At 45.9% G+C, this 18183-nt stretch overlaps 1 protein-coding gene across 4 annotated transcripts in view; it reads left to right on the forward strand.

The window, feature by feature from the left end:
* The window catches only part of USP47 (ubiquitin specific peptidase 47), a 1403064-nt gene extending 1398132 nt beyond the window's left edge, over positions 1 to 4932 (forward strand). For all 4 annotated transcript variants that reach the window (XM_085648190.1, XM_085648191.1, XM_085648188.1 and 1 more), the window contains one exon: positions 3491 to 4932. In XM_085648190.1, coding sequence (XP_085504316.1) covers positions 3491 to 3665 — 175 coding nt within the window. In that variant the 3' untranslated portion in view covers positions 3666 to 4932. The remainder of the gene's footprint in view (positions 1 to 3490) is intronic.
* The last annotated feature ends 13251 nt before the right edge of the window (positions 4933 to 18183 follow it).

An 18183-nucleotide genomic window follows, 5' to 3' on the forward strand; every position in this document is an offset into this window, starting at 1 on the left:
GATTTCCATAATTGGTGGCCTTAACTTGCTACCCCCCTGTGCCATTGTTGATTGGTAGGTTTTAAATTTGACACCAACCTGTCTTTTGAACGGCAGGTTAAAGCTATATCTGCAAGTTGCTTTTTCACTTTGAAATCACTCACGAGGAAACTGCATCTGGTTCCTAAGGTAAACCGGCAGACATGGTCTACGCCCTACTAAATCTAAGTTAGACCATGCAAACAGATTATACCTGGGACTACCGTTCTACTTGTTGCACCGTATTAAGATTATTCAACATGCAACTGTGTGCCTTATCCTGAAGGTTGGCGCCTCTCTTAGCTTCTGCCTACTTGCCTCAACTGCATTGCCTGCCCATTGTTAGCCGAATGAAATTCAAGACATTCATTTCTACCTACAGAGCCTTTCAGCAGAAAGGCCCTCTGTGCCAGAGGGAGGAGGCTTAAAGCTTATTGCCAGTTTCTGATCTTTGCCATCCAGAGCTTTAAAGCTATTGCATGTTCCTAGGGTTCGCAAGGCGAGAAGAGGGGGGTGATCCTTTGTGTAACTGACTGACAAACTGTGGAATTTTCCCTTCCGATTGCTCCGCTCTCCGCCTCCTTTGAAACTATTTCTTGGAAACATTGGAAGACTTGTCATTTTGACGCCTGGGCGCCGTGTCCTGTGATTCTCCTTAGGGCTAGGTCCTTCTCGGATCCTTATGCTAGCTTCAGGACTCTTCCTCGGAAGCAGCTGTGCGCTTTACAAAACCTATTGTATTTCATTTTTAGGTCGAGGGACCGTCCGGTCTGCCGAAGGCAGAACCGGAAGTCCGGAGATCTTATGATGCTTAGAGTGGCTATTTAGCCCGCCTCTCTTTTTGCCTCTCCTCCATTGGCTGGCTTCCTAAACGGAGGCCAGCCATTGGAGGAGAGAGCCGTCCCTCCAAATAGGCTCCGTCTTTTTCAGATTCGGGGCGTGTTCCGTGCTCTTCTTTCCACTTTTTAGCCACGCCCTTTTTTAGGCGTGTTTTTCTCTCCTCCAGCCAATGGCAAGAGAAAAGAAAAACACGCCCCCGAATCTGAAACCGCCGCTGCGTTTCTCCGAGGCATTTCTGCTTCGCCTCGGAGAAAGGCGGCGGTGTGTGTTTTCTTCCATAGATGCTCGCTTATCTCCCTGCCTTTCTGTCCTTCGCCCCCCTACTCTCGTCTATTGTTCCAATAGTCCGCTGATTAGGCATATAGCACTCAAATACGGGATACGGAACCAGGAGCCTTGAAGAAGCGCAGACGCCGCACTCCGCCGCCATTACAGAGGTTTGCCCGCAGTGCTCGAGCAGTGCCAGGCGGTCCGCTTCCCTCTCTGCTCTCCTTCAGAAGCAGCTCGACTCCAGTCTATAGCTGTGCCAAGGCCAGGCGCACCCCCAGGGGCTCCGTGGAGTGCTTCTCTTAGGAGCGAACCCTCCCTCCCTCCCCTCCCCCCCACCCCCCCCCCCCCCCCCCCCCACTGGCCCCAGGCCTCAGCGTGTAAGATGCCCGAGCGCAGAGTGTCCATGGCCGCCCTGGCACTGCATTGGTAAGGAGGGGGGCTTCACCTTGAGCCACATCGGGTGTTGGTTATCGTAGCTCAGTGGACCGAGCCCGCCAAACCTGACAGCGAGCCATGGTGAGCCATGTGACACATGCAGGAGTGAATGTGCAAAAAGAAACCCGAGGGCGCACTCTCTCTAGGCACAAAGGTAACAGGAAAGAAGTGCTTCGGATAAAAACATTCCCAAGGCCCCCTTTTGTATATACAAGCATTAAATGAAATACATTTTAACGTTATTTGCCATGCCCTTGACTTAAATGTTTTCGTCTGTATAATGTTTGGCAAACATCTATTTGGGTCACAATCCCTATGTCATCTGGTGCCAAGAAGAGGAACACCCTGGCCTGAAGCACATGGGTGAGTTAGCTGCAGATTAAGGTCTAGGGTGGCTATGAGAGCAACTGCACGCGCTCCCAGTGACAAGCAGTACCTAGAGTAACAAGGAAGTGGTAGGACGTGTATCCAAGGAGACAGATGACGCATCAAGTCACATGACAGGTGGAATCCCGGAACAGGCTACTGTGTAGGTTTTGTTATTCTGACACGTCTCCTAGACAGTGGTGGTAGGTAGGGTCACGTAGATGAGTGACATTTAGGGTAGTTTCTTCAACGCAGCGGGGTAGTTTCCTCAACGCAGCGCCTCGACTCACTCGGCAGGTAGAAGACTTTGGTGATCAGGTGAAAGCAGTTCATGACAGATCGGGTGGCATCAGTTCAAGTGGTGAACAAAGGGAAGCGGGCAACAGACACCGAGCGCTTATCCTCTTAGAGAAGGGCTCAAAGGAGCATGCGATCACCTTACAGATCAGAACACTAGGAACGGTCCTTGGGGTTCGCCATCCTAAACCCACAATCACGCAGGCCTTGTTTCCAAGAAGACTAGGAGTGATTGTGACAAGAATACCAAACACTTTGGCGGCAAGGTCAAGTTAGGAGTCAAGCCATGTTTCCATAGAAGGCGAGAAGGCCTACCGTCGCAAATACTGATGAACAAGGAACAGACTGGGCCAGAAAGCAGCTGACTCCAGCCAACCCCTTTCAGTAATGTATGTGTGGGTGGCTCTGTCTGTGGGTGGCTTTGTGTGTGTGGCTCTGTGTGTGAGTGCAAATGCAATAGGTCTCGCATTGGAGAGTGATTAAGCTATTGACATTGTAAATAACAATGCCGTTTTTTAAAATGTTTTAAAAACAAAAACATAAACAAGAATAATGTCATGAGCAATGCCAACAGCTCTAACTTTAACAATGCCGAGACCATTGCATTGTAAATGCTTGTTCTAATAATGTCCCAAATTCGACACACTGTAATCTCCAATTGATCCGCATCTAAAAGTTTTTAAGTGTTTAAGATGAATTGACGTCCGCCAACATTGGAGGCAGCTAAATGTGGCTCTACGTCGCCGTTTCCAAGTGCCGGTGTGCAGGAGCAGGTACTCTGGACAATTTGGGATTTAGTCTGACTCCTGAGAATATTAAAAAATTCGGGAATCTGCATTTAGATTATTCGTCAGAAAGAGCATTACCAAAGAAAAGTAACTTGTTTGTCAATTCCCTTGGCTGTCCTGGTGGATCGTGCATGGCTGCCCATGTCTAGAGCAACATTAATGAGTAAATGCAGATGTGTAAAAAGTCACCCAAGTGTTTATTCTGAAATGTATTCAAGTACATGAAGATGATTCTATAAAAAAGCCTCTGAGTGAACCGGAGTAGCCTCAAGCACATTTGTAATTCGGCGGTGACTTCCTTGTTAATTGAGCTGAAACTGTTTGACCTGCATAATTATTCTGTATCCATGTACGAATAGACAGACATGTTTAATGGTATCTCCTCCGCTTAATCTTCATAGTGTGTATCAACAGACCTACTAAATGTCAGATGGTTTTACAAAGCATTACCCGCATATTCTCCTTTATTCTTACAGGGACAAAACAGAAGAATTAATAGAACTTACAGACGAGCAAAGAAATGAACTTGTGAAAAAGGAAGGCAGTCGTCTCCAGAAAACTGCACACCGTGTCACATACTCCCCTCGTAAAGAAAAAGCACTCAAAATATACCTGGATGGAGCACCAAATAGGGATTTGTCTCAAGACTGACATCACGTGTAGCATTTTCAAGGGATTTTTAAATTAAAGAGGTTTACTACTACTGTGCGTAGTGACCCTTAAGGCAGGACACTTAGGTGTGAAGCTAAAACACCAGCACTGATTGGCGCGCAGTTTACCAATCATACATTCAGCGACCAGTGGAGTCTCTGCTTGACTTGGAATCATGTTGTGCACTATAGTCACATGTACTGTAAAGCTTAAAGGGATTCGCAATTAAGAATAAATAGACAATGAACGACGAGGAGTTAAGAGGTGGACAGATATGCACATAGAAGCTTTGCAAGCTAGTCTCAAAAAGGATATGCTCCTATTAATAGTAAATGCTGCGTGAAGGTGAGAAATCCTTGTTTGTTTCACTGATACACACATAACCTCATGATCGATTTTGAAGACATGTATTGGCTTTGTGAATAAAGCAACAAACCGGGGATGATTACACAAAAGGCTCATCAGAATCCAAGAAGAAACAAAATATACAAAAACCTAACATTAATAAGAAAATGCGTATTATTACATCCGGTTTTAAATTAATGATTCAGAAAGGTTGTTTCACCTCTAAGGCTTTGGTGGCTCATTTTGCAGATTTTTCTGAAGTATGGTGTACATGGCTGATTATATTAAATTGTTAGCAAATATGGCAGAGTAATTTTACGCTCCTTTATACGTGTGAAAGGAAATCTGCCCTTTTAAACTATTCAAACTGCAGCTTACTTTTCCCACGGTATTTCTTTAAACATATCGGCAATTGTGTACATTTTAAGTATAGTTGCGCATTTACGTTTTCGTTTCCTCCGTTTGATTAGGCTGGTACTTTTGAGTTCTATTTTCCTTCATCGAAATTGTCATGGTTCAGCTGCTTATTTGTGTACATTTCGTTTTGAAAAAAACTATATTTTAAGTTTGGATAATGTTATTGCACTCGGCAAGACAGTTTTAAACATTTGGTATAGTTAATTCTTGGGTATATGCAGTTAATTCTTTTGAGCGATTTTTAATACCAAGTAATATGATGTTGCTGGTTGGTCAGGTTCGATTTGGTTCATAGATTGATCCAGTCAATTTAATCAATAAGAGTATTGGAAACCACCCTATTTGTTTCCACTTTGCTATAAAATGATCTATTGAACATAATTCTGCATAATTTTTGGAAACCATCTAATTTATAACGATCAATAAAAGATTTTTGGTATTTTTTTCATGCCAGATGCTGTTTACAACAATGAACATGCCAATAAAACATTTGTTCATTCTGTGATTCTTTTCATCTTGAAAAACATGTGAACCGGGGATCTAAATGCACGTTTGTTTTGAATCATGTTTCCTCGCAACCCTACCCCAATACTTTCAGCACTTGCCTTTATCGCTGGATCTGTGAATGTTTTCATTTGAACCAAGATGCCAATGAACACGATAAGGTTTTTATTTGATGACCGTTCATAGACGTCATTGACCTTATGACACTCACTCTGCTTTTCAAATCCATCAGCTTTGTATTATTGTAATTTATTGCCCTGTAGGTTTTTTATGGAGTTCTGTTTGCTTTACAAATGTGCAGACTCTGTCAAGCAGATCAGTTCTTGGGGTGCGCTCTTGACTTGATTGATTTAAGTAGATTTAGACATTAGGACAGGGGCAGCTCCTCCACTAAGGCAGAGGAGCAGCGCCCCACTGCCTTTTGAGCTTGGCAAAAAAGGAAAAATAAAATAACGCACTGTTATTATCATTTTATTTTTCTGTGCTGGGGCAGTTTTGTGGAGTGGGGCAAGGATGCACGGGGGGAGGAGTGGTGGCACCCTCCTAAGTGCGCATGAATGTGCACTATGCAGGTTATCCACCCAGGCGGCATTACAACCTGGGTGGAGAACTTGCCCAGTCTCCCATTCCCCATCTGAGTGCTGAACCACGGCGCTCAGACCAATCACAACACTGCATTGCAGAGTTGTAATTGGCTTAGGGAAGCATATCCTGCTTTCCATTCGAACAGAAGCCAGGAAGAGGACGAACGAGAGGTGGGGGCTGGGAAGTCAGTGTTCTTTTTTTATTTCAGGGAGGGGATCAGGACCATTGGGACAGTGGAAGCCACAGATAAAGCCAACAAATAGTGCCAAATGAGGCACTAGGGGAGGGTTATGCTGATTTCAAATCCAAGGAATGTATTTGTGTAAAGCGCCTGATCACCTAAGATATTTGGGGGTAGACTAGACAGGAAGATTGAGAGCTGTGTGTACTCCTGAGGAAAGACACCCACACCCACCAGGTGTGGTGTTGAGAGATTATTAAAATATTTCCACTCTGAGAACTAAGTTTTAAAAGTTCTCTTGATAGCACGAATACAAAAACTTTGCATAGGTGCCGGCAATACAACTCTGAAAGAAAAAAAAAGGGATGTACTAAAAGGATCATTTGGGATGATGGTATGCATTCTCTTGTGTCCACCGGTGGCAGTGTAGTTTAATGCTTCTATGTTCAAAGTGATGGTTAACTCTCTTTAGCATTTGTTATTGTTTACCTATCAGGATGTGCTTTAATAGTTTTATTCAGCTCTGCCTTGTTGATAGACTATCACATACTGTAGATTCCTAAAAAAATATATGCTGATTTAACTGTTGCATTGCTGAGTTACTTACGGCTGCAATGCAGCTATTTATAGTGGTACTGGGCACACAATATAAGTTACGAAAGAGGGATTATTGGATTGCAACAACTAGTAATTAGCACTAAATGTTACTTTTACATGGAGATGATGGGGGGGGGGGTTAATGGCTTTTACATGTACTTGATTCTGTTATTTAGTAAACGTTGAAGGAAAATTACCATAACTTTGTTCTGCATGGGGCATTATGAGTGTTCCATTGCATTTGAATCTTTTTAGGAATACATTAGGATTGTTCCAGGTAGGAAATGGGGATATGGATTTTCTACATCGGGGATGATGGGCATTAAATGGCTATTGCATATACCTGGTACTGTTATTCAGTAAATGTTGAAGGAAAATGGGGATAGCTGTGTTCTATATGGGGGTTATGGGTGGGGTTACATGGTCATTGAATGCATTAGGGACTGTATTCTGTTTGTTCCAGGTAGGAAACTGGGTTATGGGTTTTTTACATCTGGCATGATGGGCATTAAATAGTTTTTACCTATACCTGTCACTATATTTTCATGATTAGTGTGAGAAAACAAAAATAGCCATAATGATTTCTCCATGGGGATGATGGGTGTTAAATGGCTGTAACTTATGCCTGTCACTGTAGAGTAGTGTTGTGTGTTGAGGAAATGGGCCTACATATTTTTAGGTCGAGCCTGGGCCGCATATGCGCTGCTCTGCGAGGCATGCTACATTCAGGTAGATCTCAGTGATAGATGGGTCACTCCTTGGATGGGGCGGCCATATGAGATAGGTGGAGATCAGAGGACTCTGGTCTCTGGTGGAATCTGGACTCCATATCAACCTGCTGGAGCTCTGTGTTATCCGATTGGCATTAAAAGCCTTTCTACCCGCCATCAAGGGAAAACTGAAACAAGTTCTCAGGGACACCGCCATGTGGTGTTGCAACAAAAAGGGTGTTGTGGGGCTTGTGGACCCTTTGTCAAACGGCCCGGCATCTCTGGGCCTGGCGGGCTCTCTCAACGCCGGAGCAGACATCTCAGCCACCGATGCCTAGCTGATCACAAATTGAGTCTCCACTGTGAGGTGGCACAAGGTCTCTTTCAACAGTGGGGAGAGCCTTGGTTAGATCAGTTTGCCCCCACCAAGCACATGCAATGTCAGCAGTTTCACGTGCTGAAGTCTCCAAGGTGGCTCTTGCTTGGAGACACTTTTCATCTCTAGTGGAGCGTAGGCCTCCTTCACGCCTTTCTGCCCATATCACTCCTGCCCAGAGTTCTCAAGAAGATCAGGAACGACCGAGCCCAAGTCATCCTTGTGGCTCCAGATTGGGCATGCAGAGTCTGGTAGCTCGAGCTACTGAGCATGGCAATCGATCCTCTGATCAGGTTACCCCTTCGGGAGGCTCTTCTGTTGCAGCAGCAAGTGAGGGTTCTTCACCCGAACCTGTCCACTCTCTGCCTTCCTGCGTGAAAATTCAGTGGCAAAAGTTCACAGCTATCGAGATTCCTCCCAAAGTCTGTAATGTCATCTTGGCAGCTAGGCGTCCTTCCTCCAAGATCATATAAGCCTGCCGTTGCAAAAGAATTGTGGCATGGTGTGGAGAAAAGGCCATTGATCCCCTTTCTGAAGTCTTACTTTTTATTCTTTCTCTTGCCCAGCAGGGCTCTGCTTTGGGCACTCTTAAGGGCTTCCTCTCGGCACTTTTTGTGGCTTCCTGACCAACCTATTGTGCATAGGTTCTTAAAAGGTATTTGTCCTTCTCTTCTCTCCACCATTTATTATGCCTCAGTGGAACCTTAATCTGGTTTTAACTCTTTTAATGTTTGCTCCCTTCAAGCCTCTCCATAATTGCCTCCTCATGCTTCTGACAATCAGAACAGCCTTCCTTGTAGTACTTACATCTGCCCGTAGAGTTGGTGAGCTACAAGCCTTATCATCTAAGCTGCCTTAGCTCTATACTGACAAATTAGTCCTTCGCACAAGGACCTCCATTCTACCGAAAGTGGTCACTCTGTCTCATGTAGGCCAATCTGTCACCTTACCTACCTTTTATGCTTGTCCGAGCGACTCCACCGTCTGGACCCAAAAAGAGCATTCTCGTTCTACATTCAGTGCACACAAGAGTTTTGGGTGGACATCCAACTCTTAGTGGGGTATGTTGGTGCAAAGAAAGGTCAGAATTGCAGAAGCAGACCATCTCCAGATGGTTTGTGCTCTGCATCAAAATCTGCCACGTACTGGCCAAGAAGAAGCCTCCTCAAGGCTTGCGAGCTCATTCTACCAAGGCTAAAGCTGCAGCACTGAACATCTTCCAGGTAGCACAGTGGGCTTCCCTATACATGTTCACCAAACACTATTGTCTGGACAGTTAGGTCTGTGTGGGATGGAACTTTGCCCGTTTGGTCCTGCAGGACTTCATTGTGTGCAGTTGGTCCGCAGACCCACCTCCCGGGATGATATTGCTTAGGTGTCTATTCAAAAGTAAGGAATCTACGGCTGGAAGTCCCTATTGAATGAACAAGTTACTTACCTTTGGCAGTGCCTTATCTGGTAGTGTCTATATCTAGCCTCAAATTCCTTATGAGCCACTCATCCTCCCCGCTCTGCAAACACATTTCTAGGGAATGGGCTGATCCCTTTCACAGCTCTCATTTTCCTCACCAGTGGTCAGTGTTCTTCATGGATCTGCACTTCTTGTTTGGAAAGTCATGAAAAGAAACTGATGTCTGCGCACCTAGGTGGCACCTAGATAGGTGCAACAAACTTCACTCCCTGCTTGAACGATGCTGACAACGCACACAGAGCCAAACAATGTCACCTACCAGCACGTAGGAGTACTGCTGGCAAAAAATCTTCCAAATCCAGTCTGACACCTGGGAAATTCAAAGTTAAGAAATCTGTAGCTAGATATAGACTCTACCAGTTAAGGCGTTACCAAAGGTAAGTAACTTGTTCTTTAACACCCATCATCCCCCATGTAGAAGTTGTTATGACCATTATCGCAAGAGGGCTACATAAAGTACCATGCACAGGGTATGCATTAGCCTTTTACCCCCTCCCCCCTCCATTAATCCATCCTGTAAACATTAACCATTCCATTTTTCCTAACAGGACCACTATTGTATAGGGAAAAATGTATTCAAAAGCTGTCTAAAGCCCATAATCCCCTGTAAGTAAAGTAGATATTACCATTTGCTTACAGTATTCACAAAACTAACGTGCCGGGCATATGTTAAAACTATTTAACTCCCATCATCCCCAATACAGAAAATCTTTGTTCCCAGTTCCTACGTAGAGCAATCCTAATGTATTCCCAAATATATTCAGTGTCCATGTAACCCATCCATAATCCCCCATGTGGAACACAGCTGTGCCCATTTTCCTTCAACATTTATTAAATAACAGTACCGGGTATATGTAATAGCCATTTATCGCCTATCAACCTTGATATAGAACATTTCTATCCCCATTTCCTACCTGTAACAATCTTAATATATTCCTAAATAGATTTTGTGGCAATGGAACACCCATAATCCCTAATGCTAAATAACAGTACCATGTATATGCAATACCCATTAAACCCTCTTCCCAATATAAAAGTAACAGTTAGTGCTAATGACACGTTATTGCAATACTTCATCCAATAATCCATCTTTCATAATGTATATTGTGTGTCCAGTTGTATTTTAAATAGCTGCAATGTAACAGTTACATCACCATATCATTGTCAGGAATCTACAATGGTAAAAAATACTCATATCCTATAAGGTAGCATATCACATTTCATATATAGGTGAAAATGTCCCCAAATGCACACAATGTGATTGTCTACCAACAAGGTAGTGCTAAATAAAACCATTAACACACATCCTGATAGGTAAACAATAGAAAATGCTGAACAGAGTTAACTTTCACTTTGCACATGTAAGCATTAAACTACACTGCCACCAGTGGACACTTGAGAGAAGGCAGCCCATCAGCCCCAATGATCCTTTTAGTACGTCCTGAAAAAAATGTGTTGCTTGAGAAGAAAGCTCAAATCAGAGAAAAGGTTTTTCCTTGGCATTTGATTAGACATTATAAGTAAGAATAGATTGTGAAATCTGACAATGAGTATGTATGTTATTCATCTGTGACTATCATTATTGAAAAAGCTATAAACTAAACCTCCATTCTGATGGATTTTCTTTTTTTTAATTAGAGGTTTTTAGCATTGACTGAAGTTTCCACAGACATGCATATCATCCAACTTCATCATAAAATCAAATGAGTTAGCGCTCTTGGTCTATCAAGTGTCCTGCTTATTTGATCATCCTAATGATGGCGTAGATAGGAGGATAGTGGGATTCTCGCTGAGCCTGAAGTGCGAGATAGGTGCAGAAGGGGCTCCAAATGTCTTGAGAGTGGGATTTGGCAGGCTGTAGCACCCAGTATTCCTCCAGCCTTTTCTGTCAGTAAGTAGCATTATTGTGCCAGTTCTCTAGCTTGGGGCTGTTGTGCCTTCCTTAGTGTATTGCCACCCTTCTTTTAGCAAGCATTAGCAGCATCGTTGTCAGGCAGTGGGTGCCTGCCAGGAATCCTTGACATATCCCAACAATGCTGCGGGCATCCCCATGCAATGTCCATGAAATCATTTTCCTCGGTGCCACAAGGCGTGCATCACACCTCAGGTGTCAGGCCTATCCTGCGTAGTACAATCGGCGTGCGGTACAGACAATTAAGGAATTAAATATGTATGAGCCTCAGTGTATAATTGGAAGAGAGCATGCTCCATTTTAATTCAATCAGGTCATCTCACATGTTCCTGCCCCTTCACCAGTGCCTTAGGTTTGGTTGCAGGAGCCATTTCTTGCATGGTGGTGTATAGGCAGATAATCAGTCTCTTAGGACACGGTGCATCAAGTATTCAGTCTACGACTTGATTGGGCTTGTGAAGAAAGTACTGTGTGCCACTTTGCAGGCACTGCGCAGTCAGTGGTAAAAGAGGTTGTCAAGCGGTGTGCAGTGGACTCTGGTCTCCAAGTTTTGGAAATTAAGGAAATTACCACCCAGGTAGCATTCCCCCATTGTTATCAGGCCTAGCCAGCGCAGTGGGTGCTGTGCAAGCTCATGTCCAGCAGGGGGAAGCTTGGGGTTTTGCGCAATTGGGAGACCAGCGGAGTAGAAGCAATCTATCTGAGCACTGCGGCAAAGGGTTAGCCAAGCCCAAATTGTGCTCTGTATCTTGTCAAATTCCCCTCTAGGGTGTTATCGGTATGGCACTGATAAATTGGGAAAAGGGCACACTGATGAATTGTCCCCCTCTATTGCTGTGTGGGATAGGTCTTGAATTGAGTGGAGCCAGTAATACACATATTGTACCTATGCATAGTAATAGAATGAGTTGATGTCTGGGTCGCACAGGCACACCTGCTCAAGGGGCAAGGTCAGCACCTGCTAGGACTGTCTTGGCTGCTGGTCCACGAAACTAATTGGATTAGGAGGGAGCAACCTCAGTTGAGACAGGCCCTGGTCAGTGGGATGGGAATATTCTCTAACAATGGCCACACGTCCAGTAAGCGACAGTGGCAGTGTGGCCCACACCGGAATCCATTCTTTCAAGCACCCTGCAACCCTACCATAGTTCTCATGTCGGATTTGTGTACATCTCTACTGACTCTGATACCGAGGTATCAGACATGCTGATGCACCCACTCTAGAAGGTATTCAGTGGGGAAGCTTGCCTTGTGGCCAATGAGCAGGAAGATTGTCAACTTTGACCTTTTAATGCTGTGAAGTATGTAAATTTGCACAGTATGGGGGCAAGGTTTGTGGCAGGATTTCTGACGTAGATGGTTGTCATCTGCATACATGGAGACCACCAGCATTTGTGCCGTGTAATTAAACCCATGCTCCGCATGGCGATGCTGCAGTTGGCCGCAAGCGGCTACATGGTTATGGTGTAGAGAAGCTGCAAGAGTGGGCACCCTTACCTGGTGCCTCTGTTTATGACAATAGGATTTGAGACCTCACTATTGATACAGAGTCGAGCAGTTGGGAGCGTGTAAAGGAGCTTGAACCATCGAGAAAAAGGACTGAGGCCCATGCGCTGTAAGACAAACAGGTAGAGCTACTCTAGGGAGTCTAAAGCCTTTGTGGCATCAAGAAATACTATCACAGTTGAAAGTCGCGGTTACAGTGTGTGAGGTAGGAAAAAGAGGGTATAAAGGTTATGGGCAGTGGAGCGGCCAGGGATAAAGCCTGGCTGGTCTCACTATGCCAGGTAGGAAGGGCAGGACACAGGCAGTGATAATTTTGGCCAGGATTTTGTTATCTAGGTTTAACATTAAAAAGGGCCTCTATGAGTTACTTTGATTTTGGTAGTTTGTCAGAACCGTTATGAGGAGAGCTTCCCATACTGAGGGGGTGGACCGGGTGTAAGTGTCACGGTTATCCAGTATTGGGGTATCTTTCATAGATTCACATGCCAGAATCATTCCCCATTGCCGAGGCAGGAGTCCCACGGTAAATAAAAAAGTAGTGCCAAAAGTGTTAGTAGTAGTAGTAGGCCCAAAGAAAAGGCCTAAGGCCTAGATCTTAGCAGCCTATCTACCTCATTATGCAAAAAGAACCAAAGAATTGGTACCAACCAATCAGACATCAGCAGCCTTCTAGAACCCTCTCAGCAGAGCCAGTTCTCCTCAGATTTTCACCGCACGTTGTGTGGAAGGGAGTCTCCCTGAGTGCCACTCAGTTTTTCAACTTTCTTCAGCATGTCTGACTAGAAGGCCTTGTTCAAGTCCTGCAGAACCTCCGCCAGGAAGAGAGTCCATGTTGATGACCAACATGTGGACTGCATCCACTGCCTCTACCCCAAACATGAGGCAAAAGATTGCAAAATTTGCCGCACCTTCCCTACAAAGACTCTTAGGGATAGGGAGGCGAGAGTGCTTTTGTGGCTTAAATCCTCTTCGGCTGAGGAGGATGACAGAGCCTCTACTTCTAGCAAGAGAGCTAGGTCGCATGACAGCTCTTCCAGTGAGGAGAAGAAATGACATAAATCTTCCCACTCTACTTCTGGCTTTTCTCAGAGGACTCGCATCATTTCCTCTGAATCAGCGCACTCTCCTCAGGACTCTGCTCTCAAGGACTCTAAGACGCAAACAGTGAGTAAAAGCCTGTCAAAATCTCGGGCTTTCCCTCCTTCGTCGATGATTTCCATCACTTCTTCTGCTCCTTCGTTGACGGAAACTATCTCGACGACGTCCATTACCTCTCCTATTCTGTCGACGAGGATTACTGTCCTGTCAAAGAAGCCCGTCGTCGAGGGATGATCGACGAGGTCCTCGTCGACGAAGCCAGCGTCGAAAACCATATCGACAACGATGCCGTCGACGAAGCCTTCATCGTCGACGAGAGAAGGGTCGACGAAGTTCCAGTCCACCCCGTCGACGAAGGTCCTGTCGATGTCTAGCACGTCGACGAAGGTCTCGTTGTCGAAGGTCCCGTCGACGACGATCCCGTCGACGAAAAGCCTGTCGACGTCGAGCCCGTCGAAGACCCCATCGATGTCGATACCGTCGACGACGACCCCCGTCGACGACGATAACTAAAAGCCTGTTGACATCAAAGGTATCCACTGAGAGCCCCTCGACGACGATTCCAGGAGATTTGCCTGTTCCGTCTCATTCCACTCCCATTTCTTCCAGGAGTTTTCAACGTAAAACTTTTCAAAGGCATGACTATAGCGATATACAACCGCTTACTCCTTCACATCTCCTGGAAACATATGTGCAGGAGGATGATCACTATGAGGATGACGAGGACGAAGGGCCCTTTGGAATTGCTCGCCATCCTTCCGAATTGCACATCAAATGTCAAGATGATGATGATGAGGAGGAGGACAATTATCAAGAGCATTACTATTAGGAGGACATTCTCATCCCGCATCATAAACCTTACTATAAGCAGCCTCGTCAGAGCGCGATGTCCCATCTGCCTCCAACTCTGATTCAAGACTTGCAAGCCATGCTTGCAGATTATAGACAGCGTTTTCCCCCGCAGCCAGTCATTCCGCAGGTTCCACCACCTGCGCCGCTTCCGGATCCTTTGCCCTCGCCTGATCCTCCTGTTGCAACGCCTCAACTTCCTGATCCTCCACAGGACCCGCGTCAGGGTCAAGATTCAACCTCTGAGGAAGAATTTGAAGAGGGTGAGCTACCAGATCCAGCAGATCCTTGGGATTCATATATAATCCCTATGCCTTCGCCACCCACCCCTCTACCATCTGATTCGCCCCCAGAGGATATAGGGGGATTTCATAATTTTATGCAGCGGGCTGCGGCCAGGTTCCACTTGCCGGTTACCATTGAACAGTCCGACTGTTTTCTCCATGATTTTAAGGTGGAGTCAAGGAAGGTCACGAGAGCTGTCCCCATAATCGACTACATCTGGAAGGAAGGGGTCAAAATTATGAAAAATACTGCATCTGTGCCAGCGGTGCTTCCGCGGATAGACAAAAAATACCGTGCTCCGGCCAATAGTCCATCCTGTCTCATTGGCCATCCTCGGCCAGATTTGGTCATCTAACAGGCAGCCCAACAAAAATCTAAGAATCCGGCAGCACCTATTACTACACCACCGGACAAGGAAGGGCGTCATCTGGATTTAATTGGCAAAAAAGGTTCCACGATGGCAGCTGCCTCCATCAGAGCAGCTGACTCGCTAGTGATAATAGGGCGTTATGACCGCCAAATGTGGTCAGAAATGGCTAGCTTTATTGAGCTCATTCCGGAGGACAAAAGACAAGACGCTCGGAAAGTTTTATTGGAGGGTGAGCGTGCAGCGTCCGAGACTATCGACTGCGCATTGGATATTGTTAATACCAATTTTCGCCAGCTGGCTAGTGCAGCTGTCCTCAGACGCCAGGGTTGGCTTAAGGCCACCACTTTCAGACCTGAAGTCCAGACAAAGATATTGGATATGGCCTATGATGGCGAATCGTTGTTTGGAAAACATATAGATGATGCACTCCAAGCAATAAAGACTGATAGCGATACCGCAAGATCCTTGGGTTCCTTGCAGTACAAACGCGGTACCTTCAGTGGTGCAAGAAGCCGTGGTTTTTCTTCCAGAGGAGGGTATCAAACCCAGCAGAATAGGTACCAGCCTCAATATAGACAATCTTATCAGTCGTCGTACAGACAATCCAACACGTCTGGTTTCTCTCATCAAGGCGGACGAAAAAGGTCGCAGAATCCAGGACGAGACACCACAAGGAAGCAGTGATCTCTGCAGGGCGCCTTCCACTCCCCTTCCCCTCCCTCTGGGTGCAAAAATTTCAGCTTTTGTGAACAAGTGGCAGGAAATTACTTCGGACCAATGGGTTCTGGACCTGGTAAACAACGGTCATACCTTGGAGTTTGTCACCAAGCCACTCACCACACCACCCAAGCGACCCCCTCCCCCTCGTCTTCACTTATTATTCAAAGAACCTTTAACGATGCTCCTAAAGAATACAATCGAGAAGGTTCCCGCACTTCAAAAGGGGACGGGTTTCTATTCCCACTTTTTTCTCATAAAAAAGAAATCAGGTGAGTGGGGTCCGATCTTAGACCTTCGCAACCTGAACAGATTCCTCAAGAAGCCGGGATTTTGCTTGGTCACACTGGCAGAAATTCTAGGTTGTCTCAACGACTGAGATTTTCTGGCTTCCTTGGATATGGAAGACGCTTACTTTCACATCCCAATACATCCGAAGCATCGCAAGTATCTTCGCTTCACCGTGGCTGGTGCCCATTATCAGTTCAAAGTGCTCCAGTTTGGGCTAAAATCTGCTCCAAGGATCTTTACGAAGTGCCTAGCTCCTGTGGCAGCAGCGTTACGATCCCAGGGAATCCAAGTATTCCCGTATTTGGACGATTGGTTACTCAAAGGCCCTTCGGAAAGCGCAGTCAAGACTGCTGTGACAACGTCTCTTCGTCTGTTCCACTCTCTGGGGCTTACTGTGAACAGGAGCAAATCCCAGTTACGCCCAATGCAGGTCCTTCCTTTTCTCGGAGCTCTGCTGGATACCGTCCGCCGCAGGGCATTCTTATCTCACGAACGGCAGGTTCGTCTTCAAAAGCTGGCAATCCTGATTTCCAGAAGGAAGTCAGTTTCTGTCTGCATGTTCGCATCACTCCTAGGGATGTGCTCTTCTGCAATACACCTCGTCCCTTTGGCACAACTTCGGATGAGACCCCTGCAGTAGGAGTCGCACCTTCAGTGGCAACAGGCTGTGGGTTCCTTCGACGACATCCTCAGAGTCACACCACGCATAAAAAGCGTTCTACGTTGGTGGTCCCAGATACCCAACCTAGCAGAAGGACTCACTTTCATACAAAAGGTTCCAGACTTTGTCCTCACTACGGATGCCTCTATGGAAGGATGGGGAGGTAATCTCCAAGATTTACAGATACAGGGGAAGTGGTCTCCAGAGTACAAGAACAAGCACATCAACAGCCTGGAATTGCGAGTAATTTTCCTGTCTCTGGAAGCTTTCCTTACAAGGATTGCAGGTTCTTCGGTACTGGTTCGGAACGACCATACCACCAGCATGTTTTACGTAAACAAGCAAGGAGGGACAAGATTAGCAACTCTATCCACAGAGGCTCAGGAGTTGTGGGAATGGGTCACACTCCACAACATAACCCTCAGAGCAGAACATGTCAGAGGTCTCTGCAATACATTAGCGGACACGCTCAGCAGGTCCCAATCGGACTGCCACGAATGGGAACTAGAGCAGGCTCAAGTGCTCAGGGTATTCGGAGCTTGGGGCACGCCGGCACTGGATTTGTTCGCAACAAGAGAAAACAAGAAATGCCGTTATTACGCCAGCAGATACCCTCAACAGGGGTCAAGGGGGAATGCCCTGTCCATGCGATGGTCAGGGATTTGTGCTTACGCTTTTCCCCAGATACCTCTAATACCGAGAGTCATACGCAAAATGAAGTTGGAGGGCTGCCGTCTCATCCTGATTGCACCCAGATGGCCACGCCAGTACTGGTTTCAGGAGCTTCTGCTATTATCCCAGGACCAGCCGATCCGTCTTCTTCCGACGCCCACAATGCTGTCGAGGAACAGAGGTCAGGCACTCCACCCGGACCCTCAGTCCCTACATTTACACGCATGGCTCCTGATTTCTTAGAATTCAAGGACCTGGACATCCCTCAAGACTGTAGGGACTGTGAGAAGTTGGCCTGATATATGATGTCACGAATTCTAGTGTACACCTTGTATCAGTCTAAACAACCCTTATGGTGATTGGTTGTAAAGTCAACCTTATAGACCAGCTATCCTAGTGGTAGCATGGACAAGAGCAGTCTTAGGCTAAACTCTGTATGGCATGTGAAGCCAGCTGTTATACCATATGCAATCCCTTGAATACCAAATGAAAGGACACCACAACAGATATATATAAAAATAGAATGTATTTATTCTAGTCAAACCCTCAGCACTCTTTATGAGATTCGAGGTAAGTACCACACAGTCTTGTTTAAGCATACATTAAGTCACACAGGTACGTAATACAGTTAGGCCCTAGGGGCCACGCAAACCATATACTAATTAAGTGGTATAAGAACCACTGTCACGAACACAGGATAGGCCTAGGCCTAGAGAATCGCTGGGGCTACACTATACTACCAAAGGTTAGGAAGTGGGAGGCCCACGGGATTCAGGTGCAGAGTGGAAACACTCACGCGTAATGCGTAAAAGTCGATAGAAATAGTAGTTATTAGAAATTAACATTTTTAGGACACTTCTGGAATAGCTAGGAGTTCGAGACTTGGAAACTAGACCCTAGGCTAGTCAATACCCTTGTGAGCACCGGAGTACTCAAGTTACCTAGCCCCCGGGGGGCTGCGGGTGCATAGG

The sequence above is a fragment of the Triturus cristatus genome, chromosome 3_2 (genome assembly GCF_964204655.1).
Source record: "Triturus cristatus chromosome 3_2, aTriCri1.1, whole genome shotgun sequence".
Taxonomy (NCBI): Eukaryota; Metazoa; Chordata; class Amphibia; order Caudata; family Salamandridae; genus Triturus; species Triturus cristatus.